The sequence below is a fragment of the Orycteropus afer genome, unplaced genomic scaffold (assembly GCF_000298275.1).
Source record: "Orycteropus afer afer isolate SDZICR_OR568_19922 unplaced genomic scaffold, OryAfe1.0 scaffold00006, whole genome shotgun sequence".
Lineage (NCBI taxonomy): Eukaryota > Metazoa > Chordata > Mammalia > Tubulidentata > Orycteropodidae > Orycteropus > Orycteropus afer.
This window is the reverse complement of record NW_006921593.1, coordinates 21,119,429-21,138,482: the sequence shown is the minus strand read 5'-3', so window position 1 is coordinate 21,138,482 and position 19,054 is coordinate 21,119,429. Positions and strand designations below refer to the sequence as shown.

The following is a 19,054-nucleotide window of genomic DNA, read 5'->3' as shown; positions in this document are numbered from 1 at the left end:
GATGGCCACAGAGCTCAGGGCTCACGGACCACACTCAGATACTTACGCTCGGGGGGTGTCAGCTTAGCAGCAGGTTGCAGTTCAGGTTCAGGGGCGCTCAGGCTGCGATTGGCTGATCAGGACAGCCTTCCCTCTGCGGTGCCTGGAGACCTGCCTCTCTGGCCCTCGGCTTGGCCTCTGCCCTGCTCGGGCAGGTGTTGCGAAGCTCTGTTAGTGCTGCTGATAGGTGTGCCCCCCTCTGCCAGCAAGCCTCCTGCCCACAGGCACTCAGCCTTCTGGCTCTGTGGGCCGGCAGGAGCTGGTCTCGTGGTTCTGCTGCCTCTGGTGCAGTTGGTTGTGTCTCTGTCCTCCCAGTGCAGGGGTCTTGGGTCCAGGGACGTGCTCCACAACACCTCCGGCTTTTCTTTCTTAATGGCAGTGAGATCCCCTTTTCCACCTCTTGTTGTTGTTGTTGTTATGTGTCGTCGAGTCGGTTTCCGCCTCTAGGAGGGCTCATTTTAAACCTGGTGAGATGGCGAAACTGACCAATCCCCACGGTAGGGTACCTATACCTTATTTGCATGTCCCACTCCAACCAGGGAGCCATGCCCCTTATTTGCATTATTAGCAGGCTGTCCAGTCCCCTTGTTGGGCCACAGGCACCTCTCATTTGCACAGCTCCCCCAGTCATGTGGTGGGAGTCACAAAGTCCATGGCTTGAAGAGCCAGACCAAGTCATTCCCTGCACCACAGACCCCCAGTGCCCGTCACAAGAAGCAGGGCTGCTGGTGTCATGTCAGGTTGACGTCTGCGGCGCACTGTGGTGGTTAGTTGTAACTCTTTGTGGGCTCCTTTTTTTTATCTGATGGTCTGGGATTTGTTTTAACATGATTGACATCACTGCCCTAGCTGGTACTAGGTCTCTTCGGCCGTTTGTCTGTGTGCCGATGTTCCCTCTGTGTCGTGTCTTTGTTCCATGATCTGCGTTCTTTGCTGTCCCCTCCTGTTGTCTCAGAGGGTCACGGTCTGGCTTGAACCGCACTGACTGACTGACTTTCTCACGTGAGCTGCGTTCTTTGTCTTCTGTCTTCAGTGACTTCCTTTTCCCGCAGCTGCTTCTGTTCTCTCCCGGACTTAGGAGGCTGCACCTCTGTGGCTGCCCTGTGTAGCCTCGCTAGCTGGTCCGCGGTGAAGTCCTTCAGTGGTGAAGAAGACCTGGCTCCCTCCATGCAGGCTGCAGCCGGGCGGTTCTAGTGGGCAGCCCCACACCTCGTGCAGAACGCGGGTTTGCATAGGCGCTGGGGGTGTGTTTACCCCTCCAGCAGTTTCCTGCGTGGCACGGGTGTGGGATTAGCTCTGGAAAGGGCATCAGGGGGATGAGAGGTGTTGGTGGTGACAAGCCTGGGGAGAGGGGTGGCTTTTCCTTCGGCAGGCTCTCTGGTCTGGTCGTCTTAGCCCCTCAGGCCCGTGTTGCTGTAGCCTGGAGGATGTGAGTCAAGAACTTGGCAGTGATCTGGACTTTGTTCTCTGGTGAAACTTCAGCTCAGCTTCTTTGGGCGCCTCAGGTCACGGTGCATAGCTGCTCTGAATTAATTGGGGTGCCCTTCTGAGACTGCACTGTGACATCCACCTCCCTCACACGCACAGCTGCGATGTCCACCTCCCTAGCTCGCGTGACCCTGTGCTGAGAGTATCTCTGACTCTCTTGGAAGCTTTTCTCTGTTCTGAGTCCTTTGAGAGCTGGTTTTAGGGAAGGAAACAAGGGTGACGTGGCTGCGTCACTAAACGCTGAAAGCACCCGGATGCCTGCTCCCTCCCCTGTGCTGTTCTCGCTCCTGGGCAGGCTCACCTGCTACCATTGGGCGGGCTTTTCTCCACGCAACCTCCGTTGTGTTAACTTTTCATTCCCTTGGGATGAGGGTTGGTACTATTGCCCGCGCACGTGCTGCGTGGAGTCACTGTTCCCCGGCGGTTTCTTGCCAGCAGTGGTAAAGTACTAGGAGTCTTGGAAACGACTCAGAATTGAAATGACCTGGCTCCCCTCCGGTGTGTGTTCCGGAGCCGCTGAGAGGCTGCCTTCCCGCAGCTCAGTGATCCCGGGTTGTCAGATTGCACAGAGTTACGAATGGGTTGGAAGCCTCCAAGAATAAGGAGAAAGGAAGGGGGCAGCAGGCCCTGCTGGCGGGCATGCAGCTCTGCTCCTGGCTGGCGGGGAACGGAAGGACTGGCGTTTGCCGGGTTCCCGCGTTGTAGGGTGCTCCTGAGTTTCCCTGGAAGGGCTTGGGGAGCGGCGCTCTGGTCTCTGGCTCCGTGTCCCTGTTCCAGGTTCCCCGGTTGAGGGCCTGCTGTCTTCAGTGCCAGCTTCCTTCTGTCTTCTGCAGTCCTGGGCTTCTGTGGTCTGGTCTGGGCACTTCTGCAAACGGGTTATAGGCAGTTACTGAGATGGGCGTTGGTTTGTCTGCGTCCGCCCGGCCTGCCCCCTGCCTGTGCCGAGTTCCTGAGCGAGAGTCTGCAGCTGGTGGAGCCTCAGCCCAGCTGCCTGCTTGGAGTTGCTTCACGGCCCCACTGGGCTCCCTTGTTCCGCTTTGCTTACACTTCTTGGTGGTTGTGTCATTACTTCGTTTGGTTTAATGTTGCTCACCAGCTGCTCAGGGTGGTATGCGAATCTGAGTTGACTGGGTCAGGCCAGCGCCAGCTCTAATTCCTCGTGTTCCCATTACCCCGCAGGTATGGGGCTGATGTTGATGTCAACCACCACCTGACGCCTGAGGTCCAGCCCCCTTTCTCCCGGCGCCTCACCTCCCTGGTGGTGTGCCCCTTGTACATCAGCGCGGCCTACCACAACCTGCAGTGCTTCAAGCTGCTCCTCCAGGCGGGGGCGAACCCCGACTTCAACTGCAACGGGCCTGTCAACACGCAGGCCTTCTACCGGGGCTCCCCGGCCTGTGTCATGGATGCTGTCTTGCGCCACGGCTGTGAGGCGGCCTTTGTGAGCCTGCTGGTGGAATTTGGAGCCAACCTGAGCCTGGTGAAGTGGGAGTCCCTGGGCCCAGAGTCGAGGGGCCGGAGGAAGGTGGATCCCGAGGCCCTGCAGGTCTTTAAAGAAGCCCGAAGTAAGTGGCAGGGTCGAGTGTATGTCTGACTTGCAGTCTGTCTGTGTTGTGAGTGAAGCAGAATATAGCCTTTTGTGAAAAAATTAACAGGCTTTTTTTTGTTTCAGAGAGGAATTTTAGGTTTACAGAGTAATTGTGCAGTAAGTGTGATGGGTTCCCACGAGCTTCCTGCCCTGTAGGGTTTCTCCCTCATTAATATGCTGTGTTTGTGTAGTATGTCACAACTGAGGAATAATCCTTCACTATTCTTGTATCAGTGCACGTGTTACAATGTATCCTTGATAACACTGTAACATACATTGTAATTAACTAAAGTCTATAGTTCAGAGGAGCCCTGGTGGTGCAGTGGTTACAGACTCCACAACTAACCAAGAAATCAACAGTTCAAACCCACCAGCTGCCCTGTGGGAGAAGCATGAGGCAGCCTGCTTCTGTGGAATGACAGCTTTGGGAACCCTATGGGGCAGTTCCACTCTGCCCTCTAGGGGCGCTGTGAGTCCGTATCGACTCCAGGCAGTGGGTGTGGTTTGGGCTTTGCTTTGGGAGCTCTGGTGGCCTAATACCTAAGGGATTTGACTGCTAACCAGAAGGCTGGCAGTTCAAAGCTACCCCTAAGAAGGAAGATTGGGCAATCTTGGAAACCCAAGGTGGGATCACTGTAAGAATTGACTCCACCACACTGGGTGAGTGTGAGTGTGTCCGTGGAGATTGACCACCTTGGAGACCCTGTGGGCAGTTCCACTCTGTCCTCTAGGGGCGCTGTGGGTCAGAATGGACTCCAGGCACTGGGTGTGGTTTGGGCTTTGCTTCTGTGAAGACTGACAGCCTTGGAGACCCTGTGGGCAGTTCCACTCTGTCCTCTAGGGGCGCTGTGAGTTGGACTCAACTGCATGGTAGTGGGATTTGAAAGTCCATGGATTACGTTGTTGTTCCCATCAGGATTCCCATCTTGTGTCCTGCAGCCCTGTGGGTTTTGACACATGCGTGACGTCGCGTACGCAACATCAAATAGGAGTGCAGCATTTTAAATTCACAGCTCAGCAGCAGGCCGGATCGTGGTCAGAGTTAGTGGTGGCCAGCACAGTCTCCAGACGGGTTTTCTAAGTCCCTAGACTCCAGGGGTTGATAGAAGGAACTTGTCAGCACCCATGTTCCCCGAGTTACTAGGGTGCTGTCGTATTTATCCCTTCATCTGCTTTGTGACCCCCGGTGCTTAGAGAAGGCAGCTTTGCTTTTGCTCGGTTTTCAGGGGGGTCACGCAGGAACCCCTCGGGGCCCTCACTCCTCTGCAGCTCCACCACCGCCGTGGAGCACGTGGTGAGGCGTCCACTTTGACTGCAGCAAAGTCTGTGTCTTGCTCATTTATGAAGAAGTCAGCTCAGTAGTCAGTGACCTGGGGAGATGGGTGTGGTCATTCCCGAGGCTCTCCTGAGGGCCCTGTGCACCCCCTGTGCACCCCGGCAGCAGCCCCCCAGCATTCCTGCCTGGGCCTTGGGGGCGTCCGACCTGTCAGCTCCTGCACTGAGCCCCGCCCTCACAGAAGCGTGAGTTCATTGCTGTCTCGTTACTCGTGCTTCCCAGCAGCTTCCGAGCCTCACTGTCTGCCCAGGGTCTGGCTGTGGTGCACAGGGAGTTCCCCGAGAGAACAGGTTCCCCGAGCGGGTGCACACGGACTCGGCGGCCTCGTCACTAGCTCAGCCAAAGCCGCCTGGGCTCTTCTGACCTGGAGCAGAATGGTCAGCCTGCCCTCCTTCTGGCCTGCTTGGCAGCTCACCTCCAGTGCCCTTGGAGCCTTTGCAGTTGACCAAGGGCCAGTGACAACAGGAAAAGGGTGTGACTGAGATGAGCCACGGTCAGAGGGACGGTGCCTCCCTGGTGACACGGTCACGGTGGCGGTCTTGCAGCTGCCACCGATGGCAGGAGTCTGTCCATAAGGAACCCTCCCTGGCCAGGACCTGCCCACCCCGCTTTCCTAGCAGGACATTGGCAGGGGTGCTGGTGGGAGTCTGTCTGTCCCGGCAGCCTTGTGTGGGGGGTGGAGGACTAATGGCTCTCCTTTGTCTCTCCCCCTCCCCTTGCTGCCCCAGGTGTCCCCAGGTCCCTGCTGGGTCTGTGCCGCGTGGCCGTGAGATGGGTTCTTGGCAAACGCCGACTCCACCTGATCCCCTCACTGCCCTTGCCGGACCCCGTGAAGCGGTTTCTGCTGTACGAGTAGGAGGAACGCAAGCCGTTGGTAACAGGAAGAAAGAAGATGAGCTGGGTGACACTGGTTCCTCACACTGTGACCCACGTCCTCTGCTCCCAGAGCTGTCCTGTCTGGCTGCGGCAAAGAAGAAACGGCCTTGTGCTCATGGGTTGTGATGTTGTTTCAGGTGCTTGGGGCATTGGACAGTCCTCCGTCACTGTGACCCAAGAGGCCCGGACAAAACTTATTTTTGTACTTCTTGAATGTCCCTCTTGTGGATTTTGACAGTTGTGTGTTAGCAAACCAGGCCGTGGACTGTGTGCAGGTGTGGCCTGCTGATGCTCCCAGTAGTGGGAGCACTCGGCGTTCCCCAGAACCGTGCTTTGTTTTGGCTTCAGCTTCCGAGTGTCGTGGTTCAGGTCAGGCCTGCACGCTCGTCTCTCGGTGAGCAGGGCTTTGGGAGAAAGAAGTGGAGCTGAGATGCTGCCCGTGAGCCCTCAGGACAGTCCCCTTGTGCTGGGGTGGAGCAAGGGGTGGCGCGCGTCACACACCCCGCCGCTGTGCCAGCGTCCTCCCCGGCTGGTGGGCGTCGGATCAGTTGTCTCTGTTTGGGGATGGCTTCCTGTGGAGACTCTGAGGAGGGCACAGTGTGGTGGCCCCGTGCTGTGCCTGTTCTGACGCCAGCGACTGCCTGGCCGTGCACCCACAGGTGTCAGGCTGTGCCGGCCATCATAGGGAGCTTTCAGACATGGTTGGGTTCAGGTGGCCCGCACCACACCAGTCAGTCAGTGGCTGCCAGCAGAGCAGGGCCCGCCCCACCAGCACTCACTGCCAGGCCGAAGGCGGGGATGGCTGCCGTCCTCTGGCCCCGATCCGCTGAAGGGTGGAAGTCCGTCAGAGTCCCTGGCCTCGTGTCCCGGTGCCTGCTGTCCTGGGCACACAGCACAGGTGGCGGGGGGATCGCCCTTCGCCTTTCTGGAACTAAACGTCTGGGCAGTGGCTCCCAGACGCTGAGAGAGGGACCGCAGCACGGCATACGCGTCTGAGAGCCCTGCCGGGGCGGCGGGAGAGCCAGCCTGGCGGTTGGCCCGACGCCCTCGGCTGTGTGGGCTCTTGGTGAAGGGCTTCCTGTCACACCAAGGCTGCGTAGCTAGCTGTCACTGGCTGCTTAGTCACTGCAGGGAGGCGGGGGCTTCTCAGCTTGTCCAGGTACCTTGTCTTTTGACCCCTCGCGTGGACCACCGTCGAGTGGCCTTCAGACTTCAGAACTGTGAGAGCAGCAGGGTTCGAATCCGTGTTGAGATTTTTCTGTAATTTGGGCATGCGGTGTCCCGTCCTTCCACGTGAGCTGGTGTCACAGTGGTGACAGCTACACAGCCCCTTCCCTTCCACCGCCGGGGCTGGCATTCTGTCCCCGAGCCTCCTGTGTACGTGTCACAGACGGCTCTGCTGGGATGCTGGGCTCACCCTCGTGTCCTGAAGGTCTGGGGGTGGGAGAGGCCGTGAGATGACTCGGGAAGACACTGTCAGCTGAGGTGACAGCTGCGGCAGGTGCGTGAACGTGAGGCCTGAGGTGGGGCTGCGTCGCGCTTCTGAGGGCACGGACGCCCGTGCTGACCAGGCTGGCTCAGAGCTGGACCAGGAAGGACCTGGGCCTGGATTGAGTCGTGAGGTCCTCAGAGAAGAGGGGTGTTGGGGGATGGGAGGGCTGGGCACATTCTCTGTGGCACTCAGGCAGCACTTGGCCGGTGCAGAGGCGTTCCAGAACTAAGGGAAGCATGACTCTGCCTGGAGACAGAAAGGACTTTGTGGTGGTTTGAGGGAACGAGGCCATTCTGCAGGTGTGAGGAGTGGCCACCGCCTCCTTGGCTGGGCTGACGGGCTCCGGGCGGGAACGCTTCTCAGCCCCGTGTCCTCTCCTCCTGCTAGCCGTGGGGCTGGGGGGGAGAAGAGGGAGGGCCTCTTCAGGTAAGCCACGCTGTAGCCCAAGAGCACCCGAGTCCGCCGGGCCTGCTTGCTACGGGGCGTTGAGGGCAGGGCCTCCCAACCTGCCCTGCAGAGGAGGGTGGCTCTGTTCTCCACTTCTGGAAGCAGGGCTGGGGTCTGCCAGGGCGGGGGCTCCGCCCACACTAGCGTGGTAGTGCAGAGGTGGGCCCAGCCTGGCTCACAGTGTGGTCTTGCTCCTGTGCCCTATACCTGGCCTGACTCAAAGTGAGGTCCTTCTTCTGGGCCCAGAAAAGCAACCGTGAGCTCGTGTCTGGAGGACAGGGACATACCTTCGTGGTCTCTGAATGGAATGGACTTCCCTGGTCCTCACCTGCAACCAGCCAGGGAGGTCATGTGTCCGGTCCCTGGCAGCGGGGTCTTGCACACGCCCAGCCAGGGAGGTCTTGTGTCTGGGGAGGGGTGAGCTGAGGGTCCCCCCATCTTATCCTGGGTGCTGTGTGTCGGATTGGTGGCAGCGTCTGTGCCCCAGTTCTTTGTTGGCAGAGGACAGGTGCACCTTGTCTTTGCTTGGGCCAGCTTTTGCTGGTTTTTCTGGCTCACAGCAGTTTAGCGTCCAGTCTCTTGCTGGAGTGAGGTCCGTGCATGGATGGATTGGGACTCTGCTGTGGGTTTCAGAGAAGGGAGGAGCAGCTCCTGTCAGTGGGGTGCTCTGCAGTCATGCTGCAGCCTGGGGCGCCCTGCTCCCGCAGCACCAGGGAGTGTGTGGTGGGGCTCCCCAGAGAGGCGGCATCAGGGAGGAGCGGGGAGGGGCCGAGCATGCCCACACAGCCCTGCCCCTTGTGTCCTGTCACCACCCCAGGGCACCGGGTGCCACTGAAGCCTGCGGTGTGTGCCGGCATGGTCCATGGAGACGTGAGCAGGTGTGTGTCGGGGGCAGTGCGGTGCTCTGAGGATGCTGGGAATTGAGCTTTGGCCTCTGGGGGAGGGGTGTGTCTGTGTCGCACGTGCTCAGTGCCTTGTTGCTCACGTGATTGTGTGTTCAGGCCCTGGCTCGTTCTGCAGATGCAGCCAAGGCAGCAGAGCTTGTGTTGTGTGTTGTGTGTTGACGTTTGACAGGCTCAGTGGAGAAGCACTTGTTGAAAGAGGAGTTTGGAGAGGGACGACACGGTGAGGCTGAGTATTTGTTGGTTATCAAGGATAAATGCCACTGTTTGGAGGGTTTAGTTTTCTTTCACGAATTGATCCTTCAAATAAAAGACGCATGAGGAAGCTGGAGGAGGAAGGGACAGTGATACAGGACTGTGCAGAAGGCTCCAAGCTCTGCAGCGGAGGCTGTGCCCTGAGCTCTGCCCTTTGCCCGTGTGGCCTCGGCCACTGCACTGTGACGCTGGACGCTGCTTCTGCGTGGGCAAGGTGCCTGCTGTGCCTCCTCCACGGGCCCTAATGTGCAGACCCTTATATGAGAAAGCACTTAGTATATTAGCAGTCTGTGGAAATGTAAGTGCTGTCATTGGCCTGTTGTCCCTGTCCTCAGTGGGTGTGACCTGAGGCCACTGCGGCAATGGGCATTGTGTGGTCCACAGCTTGGCGCCTGGGGCACTGGCCTTGAGCATGTGTTGCAGAGAAGAGTGAAGACAGCATATGGTGATTATTCAAGAAGTCACGTTTATCTAACGTACTGTTTTTTAAACACTCTTGTTAGGCAAAACAAAACGTGGCTGCCCTTGGTCAGTGCCAAGAAGTTTTAAGTTTACCAGGCTGAGAAATTCCTAGACTGGGGAACCATGAGTCTTGCTATTGCCTAAGTTTACTTGGTGAGAAACTCTCCTTGGGTTGTCGTGGAAGGCATCCCAGCGTGTCCACCGCCTCGCGGTCCCAGCACGGGTTTTAGGGTCACTGCGTGCACTTGCAGGCGTGCATCCCTGAGTCTGGCACTGACCGGGCAGGTCCTCCAGCAGTGCCAGACCTTGGCCACCCCTGGGTCCAAGGGTGACACAGCTCATGTGCCCGTCTCCTGGGCCTGGGAGCCTGTGGCACCTCCTGAAGGGTTGAGTGCTGGTGGTGGTGCTGTGGGTCGCTGTGCTGCCACCTCACCACCTGGTGTGACCAGGCCCCGACCTCCAGGGGTCTGGATCTCAGGCCTGGAAGTCTACATTTGGCCGCATGGCCCATCCCTCTCTCCCTTCCTCACTCTCCTACCACTCCTCCCCTCCCCCAAGCCCAGCTCCCTGAGTGGGGAGTGAAATAACTGATAGGAGGCATCAGTAGTTCATGGGCTTTGTGTCCCAGGAGAAGGTGGGGGGGTGCAGATTGTGAATTCCATGGTGATCCCAGGCAGAGGGCGGGAGGGGGCCACGAGGGGTAGCGAAGGGGGCACTTCCTGTTGCCTTAACATCGTTACTCAGTGTCAGGGCCCTGGGGTCCTCTCGTTTCTAAGGAGTTTTGATTTGAAGGTCTCCTATGCCAGGTACCGAACGCATGTGCATAAATCCAGGCTGGGGAGGCTGTGTGTGAACGCCGTCGTGTACACGTCAGAGGTGGTGTGCTGCTGGAGCGTACCAGCAGTGGCTCTGCTCTGCCTGTGGTCTCAGTGCACACAGCCCCACTGCCGCTGCTTGGTGCCGGCCCAGGAAGCGTGACGTGCTGGGCCCGCGCCTGAGACTCGGGGAAGACAGTGCTGCGACCTGCCCTCAGCTCCCCTCTGCCTGGTACTGAGCACGAGTTTGCTACAGGGGCTGGGACCCCAACTGTCCCAGCCGTTGTACCGAGCTCAGAACCTGGAGAAGTGTGATGGACACCTTTGATGTGTGTTTGTAACTTTAATAAATGCTCTATTCCTCTTAAGTTCTCAGACGTGCCTTCTTGTGGGTGGAAGTGTCATTGATGTGAAAGCTGGGTGTACACCCTTCAGGGAGGAGTGGCCGGCGTCTGGGATGTTCCAGGTGATTGGAGAGAAGGACCCATCTCAAACACTGAGGGGCCTGAGGGCCTGTGGAGGGTGCCCCAATGCACCACAGGGGCACAGTGCCTGACTGGCCTGTTGTAGTTGATGGGGTTTCTGGTTTGAAGAGAGTTGCGCCCCTAAAAGTGTTTGAAGCCTAAGGCTTTCAGTCAAGGTGACGTCCCTCCATTGTTCTGCAGGGTGGGGGTGGGGTGGGGTGGAGGAGGTGGAGAATGTGGCAAGACAGTTGTCTCTGGCCCTGTTGTATGTGACTTTTTTTGTTAAGATTGGGATGAACCAGGAATGAGCTCAATGAAGACTCTTATTTCCAGGTGAGTGCCTAGCATGTCTCTGTATCTGCTGCCTCAGGTATTTTACTCATGCTGCCCACACCTCTCCTGCTGGCAGTCAAGGGTTCAAATCAGGAGAATGGGCTGAAGTCACCAGACTCCCTCCTCCACACACTTGGACAGTCATGCTGCCACAGCCCGGTGGAGACTGGCAGGAGCAGCGCCTGAAGTAGATAGAACCCTCAGCAATTTCCCGCTTGGCTTTGGGACTGTCAGCAGTCAGGAAGAAAACAAACTGATATTTATCTCCTCAACTAGCAGGAAAGACCTTGAGATACTGACATTGAACATGGTCAAAGAGATGGTCAGGTTGTCTTACAGTGGATTCCAACATATAATTCAAGAATTCTGAGAAACAAGCTGTGAGTTTCCAGATGCCAAGGGCCAACCAAGTGCCAACACCGTGGAAGAGGAGAGATCTTTGCAAGAAACATGACTTAGAAATTTCTGAAGACTAGAGAAAGACTTGTACAGTGTCTGGAGAGAATTAACAGGTTCCACAGAAAGTGCCAGGAATCAGAATAGCTCTGGACGGTTCAGCTGCAACACTGGAAGAGAGAATGTAAAGTTTTGCTTTCAGAATTCTGCAGGAACGTTTCCAGCTTGAGTCAAAGCTAAAGACATGTAGGGTCTTAAATTTTTCACTTTCCACACACTGTCTCTTAGAGAACCTCAAGGAAGTGTGCTCTGCTGCAGTGAGGGTGTAAACGAAGAAAAGACATGGCAGACAGGAACTGGGGGACCCCAGGCAGAGGTCAGGCGACTGGAGGAGGGTGGAAGAATTCAGGGTGGCAGCTGTAAGCCAGGCATAGAGGCAGCTTCTAGATGAGAGGTTAGAAGACTCCGGACAAGGTTGTCAGTCATTAGGATACTAGTCATATTGACTGGTACGTGTTGACAAAGGATTTTGGGACTTGATAGGGAGTTGGAATTGAATTATTGGCAGATACATAGGAAACCAAGAAACATAACTCCAAGGAAGACAAAAAATTGGGCAAGACAGAAGTAGTGTACTACATGCCTCAGCTGGGATGAGCATGTACATAGGCCTGTGGACCAGTGGTTAAGAACTTGGCTGCTAATCAGCTTGGTGGGTTGAGTCCACCCAGAGGTTCCTCCACAAGGTTGGGGCTTTGAGTCTACCAAGCGGCTCCTCGGAAGAACTGGCAGTCTTACTTCTGAAAAGTCAGCCGTTGAAAACCCTCTAGAGCCCAGCTTTGCTCTGCAACACGTGGGGTCGCTGTGAATCGGAACCATGACAACTGCTTTCTTTAAAAAGGTGACACATGGAAACCAAGTAGCAGAGGGGGATTGGGATTTGATTAAATAATTACATGTGAGTTAAAGTCTCAGTAAAATGACAGAATGAGCCAGAAGAGCAAAGGAGGAGACGATGAAGGTGAAGATACAGGCAGTGATCGTAAGATCAGAAAAGCAGGAGAACTGTTCATTAAAATCTTGCCTTTGAAAATGAGCAATTTAGGTAAGCCACTAGCTAATCCGAACATTGGCTTTGTTTCCTAATAGCGTTTGGGTTGTGTATGTGTGTGTTTTGTTTTACTCTGTCTAATTTTTCAGGAAGTTGGAAGTTTGGGGTTAACCAGTAACACATATTCATTCCACTGGGAAGTAGGCCCCAGTTAGGTTTTTCACGCGGAACATCTGAATTTCAGGAATACATCACTTACGTTAACTGAGGGATGGCTGGAAAGGCCCCAATCTAAAGAGCAGAAGTTCATTAAAAACACACAAATAGACAATAGAGGGCAGTGACAAAACCCTAAAGCCGGTTCTTTGTAAAGGGAAACAGTACTGGGGATCCTCCGGTTAGAGTGGTCACGGGAAGACATGTGAATCACAGTCAAGGGGGCATCTCTCCACGTGCAGCACTACAAGGTGACCAGACAGGTAAATGGGAAGATTTAGAAGGGCAGGTTCTTAGGAAAATGTAACTTGTGAAAAGTAATAAAGGAGGTGCTGGGATTGTGACCACAGCAGGAAATGGTATTTGACTGCAGACCACGGGAGTTGTGCATCTCCTTGAGAGAGAGTAAAGCTGCCCTGTGGGAAACACATTGCCAGGTGCCCATGGTGGCTCAGTGTCTAAGGGATTTGACTGCTAACTAGAAGGCTGGAGGTTCAAACCTACCAGCCACTCCGTGGAAGGAAGACTGGACAATCTCCTTCCATAGAGATACTGCCTTGGAAACCCAAAGGGGGGTACTGTGAGTTGGAATTGATTCGATGGCATTGAGCTTTTGAGTTTATGGTGATGTCAAAGGCTGTGTGCTAAATGAAGAGCCAGGGAAGGGGTGTTTATGTGCCTGGAGACCACATCAGAGAGAGACTTCCATTGCCCTCCTCCTAGTGTCATTTTCTTATTCTTGGGTGTGTCACTCACACCCCAGAGTGCTCTGTGGGGGCTGGCTCTGGAGGGTCCCTGGCTCCGGCTCTTAAGGAGCCAGAATTGCTTATGGATTGCACAGGACTGTGTGGCCTTGGAGGATGTGGCCATGGACTCACAGGAGGAGCTGTGACTCCTTTGTAAGGCTTGGAGTCTTACGTGTTGTGTTGTGATGCCCAAGGACTCTGCCGCTTTGGGCTCCCTGGATTGTTGGCATGGAGTGGAGGATGAGGCACTTTCTGAGGAGGGTACTTTTGTAAGAGTGTCTCAGGTCAAGACTCCCAAGGCAGGCCCATCCACTCAGAAGGCTCGTGTGTGAGATGCAGGCTCGTGTGTGAGATGCGGGCTCGTGTGTGAGGTGCGGGCTCGTGTGTGTGAGGTGCGGGCTCATGCGTGTGAGATGCAGGCTCGTGCGTGTGAGATGCAGGCTCGTGCGTGTGAGGTGCGGGCTCGTGAGTGAGGTGCGGGCTTGCGCATGAGGTGCGGGCTCGTGTGAGGTGCGGGCTCGTGTGAGTTGCGGGCTCGTGTGAGATGCAGACTCGTGCGTGTGAGGTGCGGGCTCGTGCGTGTGAGGTGCGGGCTCGTGCGTGTGAGGTGCGGGCTCGTGCGCGTGAGGTGCGGGCTCATGTGTGTGAGGTGCAGGCTCATGTGTGAGATGCAGGCTCGTGTGAGATGCAGGCTCGTGCATGTGAGATGCGGGCTCGTGCGTGTGTGAGGTGCGGGCTCGTACGTGTGAGATGAGGGCTCGTGCGTGTGTGAGGTGTGGGCTCGTGTGTGTGAGATGCGGGCTCGTGCGTGTGAGGTGTGGGCTCGTGCGTGTGTGAGGTGCAGGCTTGTGCGTGTGAGGTGCGGGCTCGTGAGTGTTAGATGTGGGCTTGTGTGTGAGATGCAGGCTCGTGCGTGTGTGAGGTGCAGGCTCGTGCGTGTGAGGTGCGGGCTCGTGTGTGAGATGCAGGCTCGTGTGAGATGCAGGCGCGTGCGTGTGAGATATGGGCTCGTGCGTGTGAGTTGCAGGCTCGTGCATGTGAGATGCGGGCTCGTGTGTGAGATGCAGGCTCGTGTGAGATGCAGGCTCGTGCGTGTGAGATGCGGGCTCGTGCGTGTGTGAGGTGCGGGCTCGTGCGTGTGAGATGCGGGCTCGTGTGTGAGGTGCAGGCTCGTATGTGTGAGGTGCGGGCTTGTGTGTGAGATGCGGGCTCGTGTGTGTGAGATGTGGTCTTGTGTGTGAGATGTGTGGCCCCGTCTTGAAAGCTGTTTTGCTCCTGCCTCAGCACCAGGGAACGTGCCCTGGGCTGAAGCTACGTGTGTGGGGCATCTGAGAGAGGAGCCATTTCAATGTAAACCAGCGCCAGTAGCAGCGCAATGAGAGGCCCCTACAGAAGGGCAGGGCCTTGCCTGTGGAGTCCACATGTTGGAAAAGCTCTTCCTGTGCAGGGAATGGTGGGCAGAACTTTGACCAGTGCTGACTTGCTGAAGCAGCAGACCTCTCCCAGTGGGGAGGCCACAGAGGAGCCAAAGGTGGGAGGACTTTCACCTGGAAAAAGGCCTCATGTGCAGCAGATGTGGGAAAGGCTTCAGCAAAAGGTACACACTTGTTTGGCACCAGAAGTTTCATAAAGAAAGGCCTTGGTATAGCACATATTGCAGACCTTGCAGCTGCCTCTCTGAGCTCATTGAGCACTAGGAAGGCTTGATGAACGCACGGGAATGGGGACGCATCAGACAGGTCTGCTCTGATTTAGCACTGGAAGGCTCGGCCTACGAAGACAATGTGGAGAAAGCTTCCACCAAACCTCTGAGCTTGTGTAAAAACCTTTAAGTGCAACCAGTGTGGGAAAGCGTTAAGCTGTAGTCCAACCTCATTCTCCACCAGCAGATTCGCACTTAAGGAAGTCCTTCTGAATACAGAGACATGGGAAAGCCTTCTGCTGAAGAGACTTCCTGACTCAGCACCAGAATGTTCACGCTGGAGAAAAGCCTGATGTGAGAAAACTTCCCACCAAAGGCCTAACCTCACTGCACCAGAGAGCAAGTTTCAGAGTCTCTCCTGACATCCATTTTGGTCTTCTCTCTTTTCTGCCTTTTTAATGAACTTTTGCTTCTTTCATGTATGATGTCCTTGATGTCGTCCCACAACCCGTCTGTTCTTCAGTCATTGGTGTTCAGTGTGTCAAATTGATTCTTCAGATAGTATCTAAATACAGGTGGGATACACTCAGGGATTATATCTTGGCCCTCATGGAGCTGTTACAATTTTCTTTAGTTTCAACTTAAACTTGCAGGTTAAAAATGGATGGTCTGTCTGCTCCACAGTTGGCCCCAGGCCTTCTTCTGACTGATGATAATGAGCTGCTCCAGAGTCTCTTTCCACAGATGGAGTCAATCTGACGCCTGTGTACTCCATCTGCTGTGGCCCATGGGTATACTTGTCCTTTATGTTGTTGAAAAAAGAAATTTGCAATGAATAAAAAGAAAAAAAAAATTAAGCCTTGAGTTGCAATAATGGGCAAAATATTGAATGATGAAGCAAACATCAAAAGGAGGGAATACACAGTGTCACTCACTGTACAGAAAATAATTGGTCGATGGTCAGCCATGTCAGGTGGTAGCACGTGATCAAAGACCAGTGTGGTGTTGAAGGAAGTCCAAGCTGCACTGAAGGAATTGGCAAAAAACAAGGCTCCAGGAATATCTATTGAAATATTTCAGCAAACTGATGCAGCAGGAGGTGCTCACCTCGTTTATGCCAAGAAATTTGGAAGACAGCTACCTGGCCAACCAACTGGAAGAAATCCATATTTGTGCCCATTCCAAAGAAAAGTGATCCAACAGAATATGGAAATTATCAAACAATATCATTAATATCACAGGCAAGTAAAATTTTGCTGAAGATAATAATGAAAAAAAAAAAAAAAAGGTTGCAGCAGCATATTGACAGAGAGCTTCCAGAAATGCAAGCTGGATTCAGAAAAGGACATGGAATGAGGAATATCATTGTTGATATTAGATGGATCTTAGCTGAAAGCAAAGAATACCTGAAAGATGTTTACTTGTGTTTTATTGACTTGCACACAAAAGCATTCAACTCTTTGGGTCATAACAAATTATGAATAACATTGAGAAGAATGGGAATTCCAGAACACTTGATTGTAATCATGAGGAACCTGTACATAGATCAAGAGGCTTTCATCATACTTATTCAATTTGTATGCTGAGCAAATAGTCCAAGAAGCTGGATTATATGAAGAAAAACATGGCATCAGGATTGGAGGAAGACTCATTAACAACCTGCCATACACAGATGACACAACTTCCCTTCCTGAAAGTAAGGATGACTTGAGGCACTTACTGATGAAGATTAAAGAGTACAGTCTGCAGCACCTCAATATAAAGAAAACAAAAATCCTCACAACTAGCCCAATAAACAGCTTCATGATGGATGGAGAAAGGATTGAAGTTGTCAAGGACTTCATATTACTTGATTCTACAATCAACATCAGTTGAAGCAGCAGTTAAGACATCAGATGATGTATTGCACTGGGCAAATCTGCTGCAAAAGACCTCTTTCAAATGATGAAGAGCAGAGATGTCTCCTTGAAGACTAAGGTGCACCTAACCCAAGCCATGGTATTTTCAATCGCCTCTTATTCATGTGAGAGCTGGACAATGAATAAAGAAGACTGAAGAAGAGTTGATGCTTTTGAGTAGTGGTATTGGAGAAGAATGCTAAGAGTACCATGGACTGCTAAAAGGACTAGTAGATCTGTCCCAGAAGAAGAGCAGCTGGAATGTTCCTGGGAAGCGAGAATGGCCAGACTTAGTCTCACCTACTTTGGTCATGTTGTCGGGATGAATCATTCCCTGGAGAAGGATATGTTGAGTAAAGTGGAGGGTCAATAAAGAAGGGGAAGGCCCTCAACAAGATGGGTTGACACAGTGGCTGCAATGATGGCCTCAGTTATAGCAAGGATCGTGAGGCTGGCACAGGACTAGGCAGTGTTTCATTCTGCTGTGCATAGGGTCACTATGAATCGGAGATGACTTGATGGCAACTAACAATAACAACAACAATAACAACAACATAGCTTAGGAAACTCTATAGGACACCTCTACTCTGTCCTGTAGAGACACTGAGTCAGAATTGACTCAATGACACACAACAAGAAAATGTCATACTGTCCTATGACAAATATGTAACATATTGGTCTGTTTATGAAAAGAAACAAAAAGTACTACTTTTTGTTACTTTTTCTCAGATCTGGAGATTTGCCTGTTCTCAAGGATACTTACGAAAAACCCATATTCATTCTTGATAACTCAACTAATTTTACTGAATGATTCAACTCTTCAAAACCTTTATATTTCTACTGCTAGTAGAAGGAATAAGAACAATGAAACAGCCACAATGTTTAATTTTTTCAATCTTCATGCCACCAGAGGAACTAGAAGACCAGTGTTTGACCTTTACTCTCTCATTTACAAACTATGGGGTCAAGTGGTTAAGAGCATGAGTTCTTTTGATAGACTGACTGAATTTCAATCTTAGCTTTACTGATTTCTAGAAACAGAATTAAAAATACTACTTACCTTTGTTTCTCAGTTTTCTCATCTATAAAATGAAAATAATAATAATAATAGTACTTACTCATATGATTTTTGTGAGGCTGAAATGATAACCTGCGTAATGCCCAGTACTTAATGTGTTGTTGCTGTTAGCTACTGTCACATCATGCCACCTCATGGCAATTCCATACACAACAGAGCAAAACCCAACTGCTGTAATCCGTAGAGTTTTCATTGGCTGGTTTTGGAAGGAGATCCCCAGGCCTTTCTTCATAGTCTCTCTTAGTCTGGAAGCTCCATTGAAACCTGTTCAGCATCATAGCAACCAACATACAAGTCTCCAGTGTCAGACAGATGATGACTGACCTGAGGTATATTGTCTGGGAATCAAACCCAGATCCCCCACACGGCAGGGTGAACATTTTACCACTGAACCACCAATGTTTATCTAATGTCAGCTATTGTTATTATTCTGTGATTCTTCAGAGACTCACTTTCCTTACTTGTAATATCAGAGGCTTGGTTTAGATAACCTACAGACTCTACAAAAAGGAACAAACAAATACATGTATTTGTTTTATACAACTACTCCTCGCTTATCTACTATCTCATTATCTGACATTTTGCATTCACACCAATAATAAACAATCTACTGTCTACAATAATGAAAAATCTGCTATTTTGCTCATTAATGATTCATGCCTGGCATTAATGAATGAGGAGGTGGGAGGCCGGATCAATGGTGGCTATCATGGTTAAGGTTATGTGTCAACTTACCTGGGCCATGATCTCAGTAGCTTGGCAGTTATGTAACAATGGAATGAGGCACCTAAGTAATGATGTAATTTGGTGTCCGTAATGATGTGGTCATCCTCTATTTTCACATAATGCTGATTTTCTCATAACGACCTGGTCTTTGGAACCTAGCCATGTTGATAAGACAGGAGTGGGTGTATTTTTATATATAAGGCATATCAGGTGGTAAAAGTTCTATACAGAAAAATAAAGGAGGGTAAAGAGTTCGTTATCAGGGGATAACCATTGTGGTGGCACAATGGTTTAGCACTTAACTGCTAACCAAAAGGTTGGTGGTTCAAATTCACCAGCAGCTCTGGGGGAGAAAAGATCTGGCAATCTACTCCTGTAAAGATTATAGCCTAGGAAAACCTATGGGCAGTTCTACTATGAATCCCTATGAGTCAGAATCAATTTGACCACACACAACAGCACAGACTCTGCAACCAAGAAAGGAAGTAGTCTTTTCTCCATTTTGCTAATGAAAAAAGTGAGACACCCCATGTTAGAATGACTAGCTGAGGTTCACAGAACAAAGAAATCAGTAGCCTTCGGTGCACCTAATCCAAGCCAAGGTATTTTCAATCACCTCATATGCATGTGGAAGCCAGGCGATGAATAAGGAACACCAAAGAAGAATTGGGGAGCTCTGTCTGGTAGCATAGTGGCTAAGACACTTGCCTGCTAACCAGACTGCTTGTGGTTCAAACCCACCAGCCACTCCTCGGAAGGAAGGTTGGGCAATCCTACTTCCGTAGTGATACTGCCTCGGAAACC

General features: G+C 52.6%; 1 protein-coding gene across 1 annotated transcript in view; it reads left to right on the top strand.

Annotated features, from left to right (window-relative positions):
* ASB1 (ankyrin repeat and SOCS box containing 1) overlaps window positions 1–5,307 on the top strand; it is a 14,587-nt gene extending 9,280 nt beyond the window's left edge. The window contains exons 4-5 of the mRNA XM_007943522.1: window positions 2,707–3,092; window positions 5,180–5,307. Coding sequence (XP_007941713.1) covers window positions 2,707–3,092; window positions 5,180–5,307 — 514 coding nt within the window. The remainder of the gene's footprint in view (window positions 1–2,706; window positions 3,093–5,179) is intronic.
* Window positions 5,308–19,054: the final 13,747 nt, after the last annotated feature.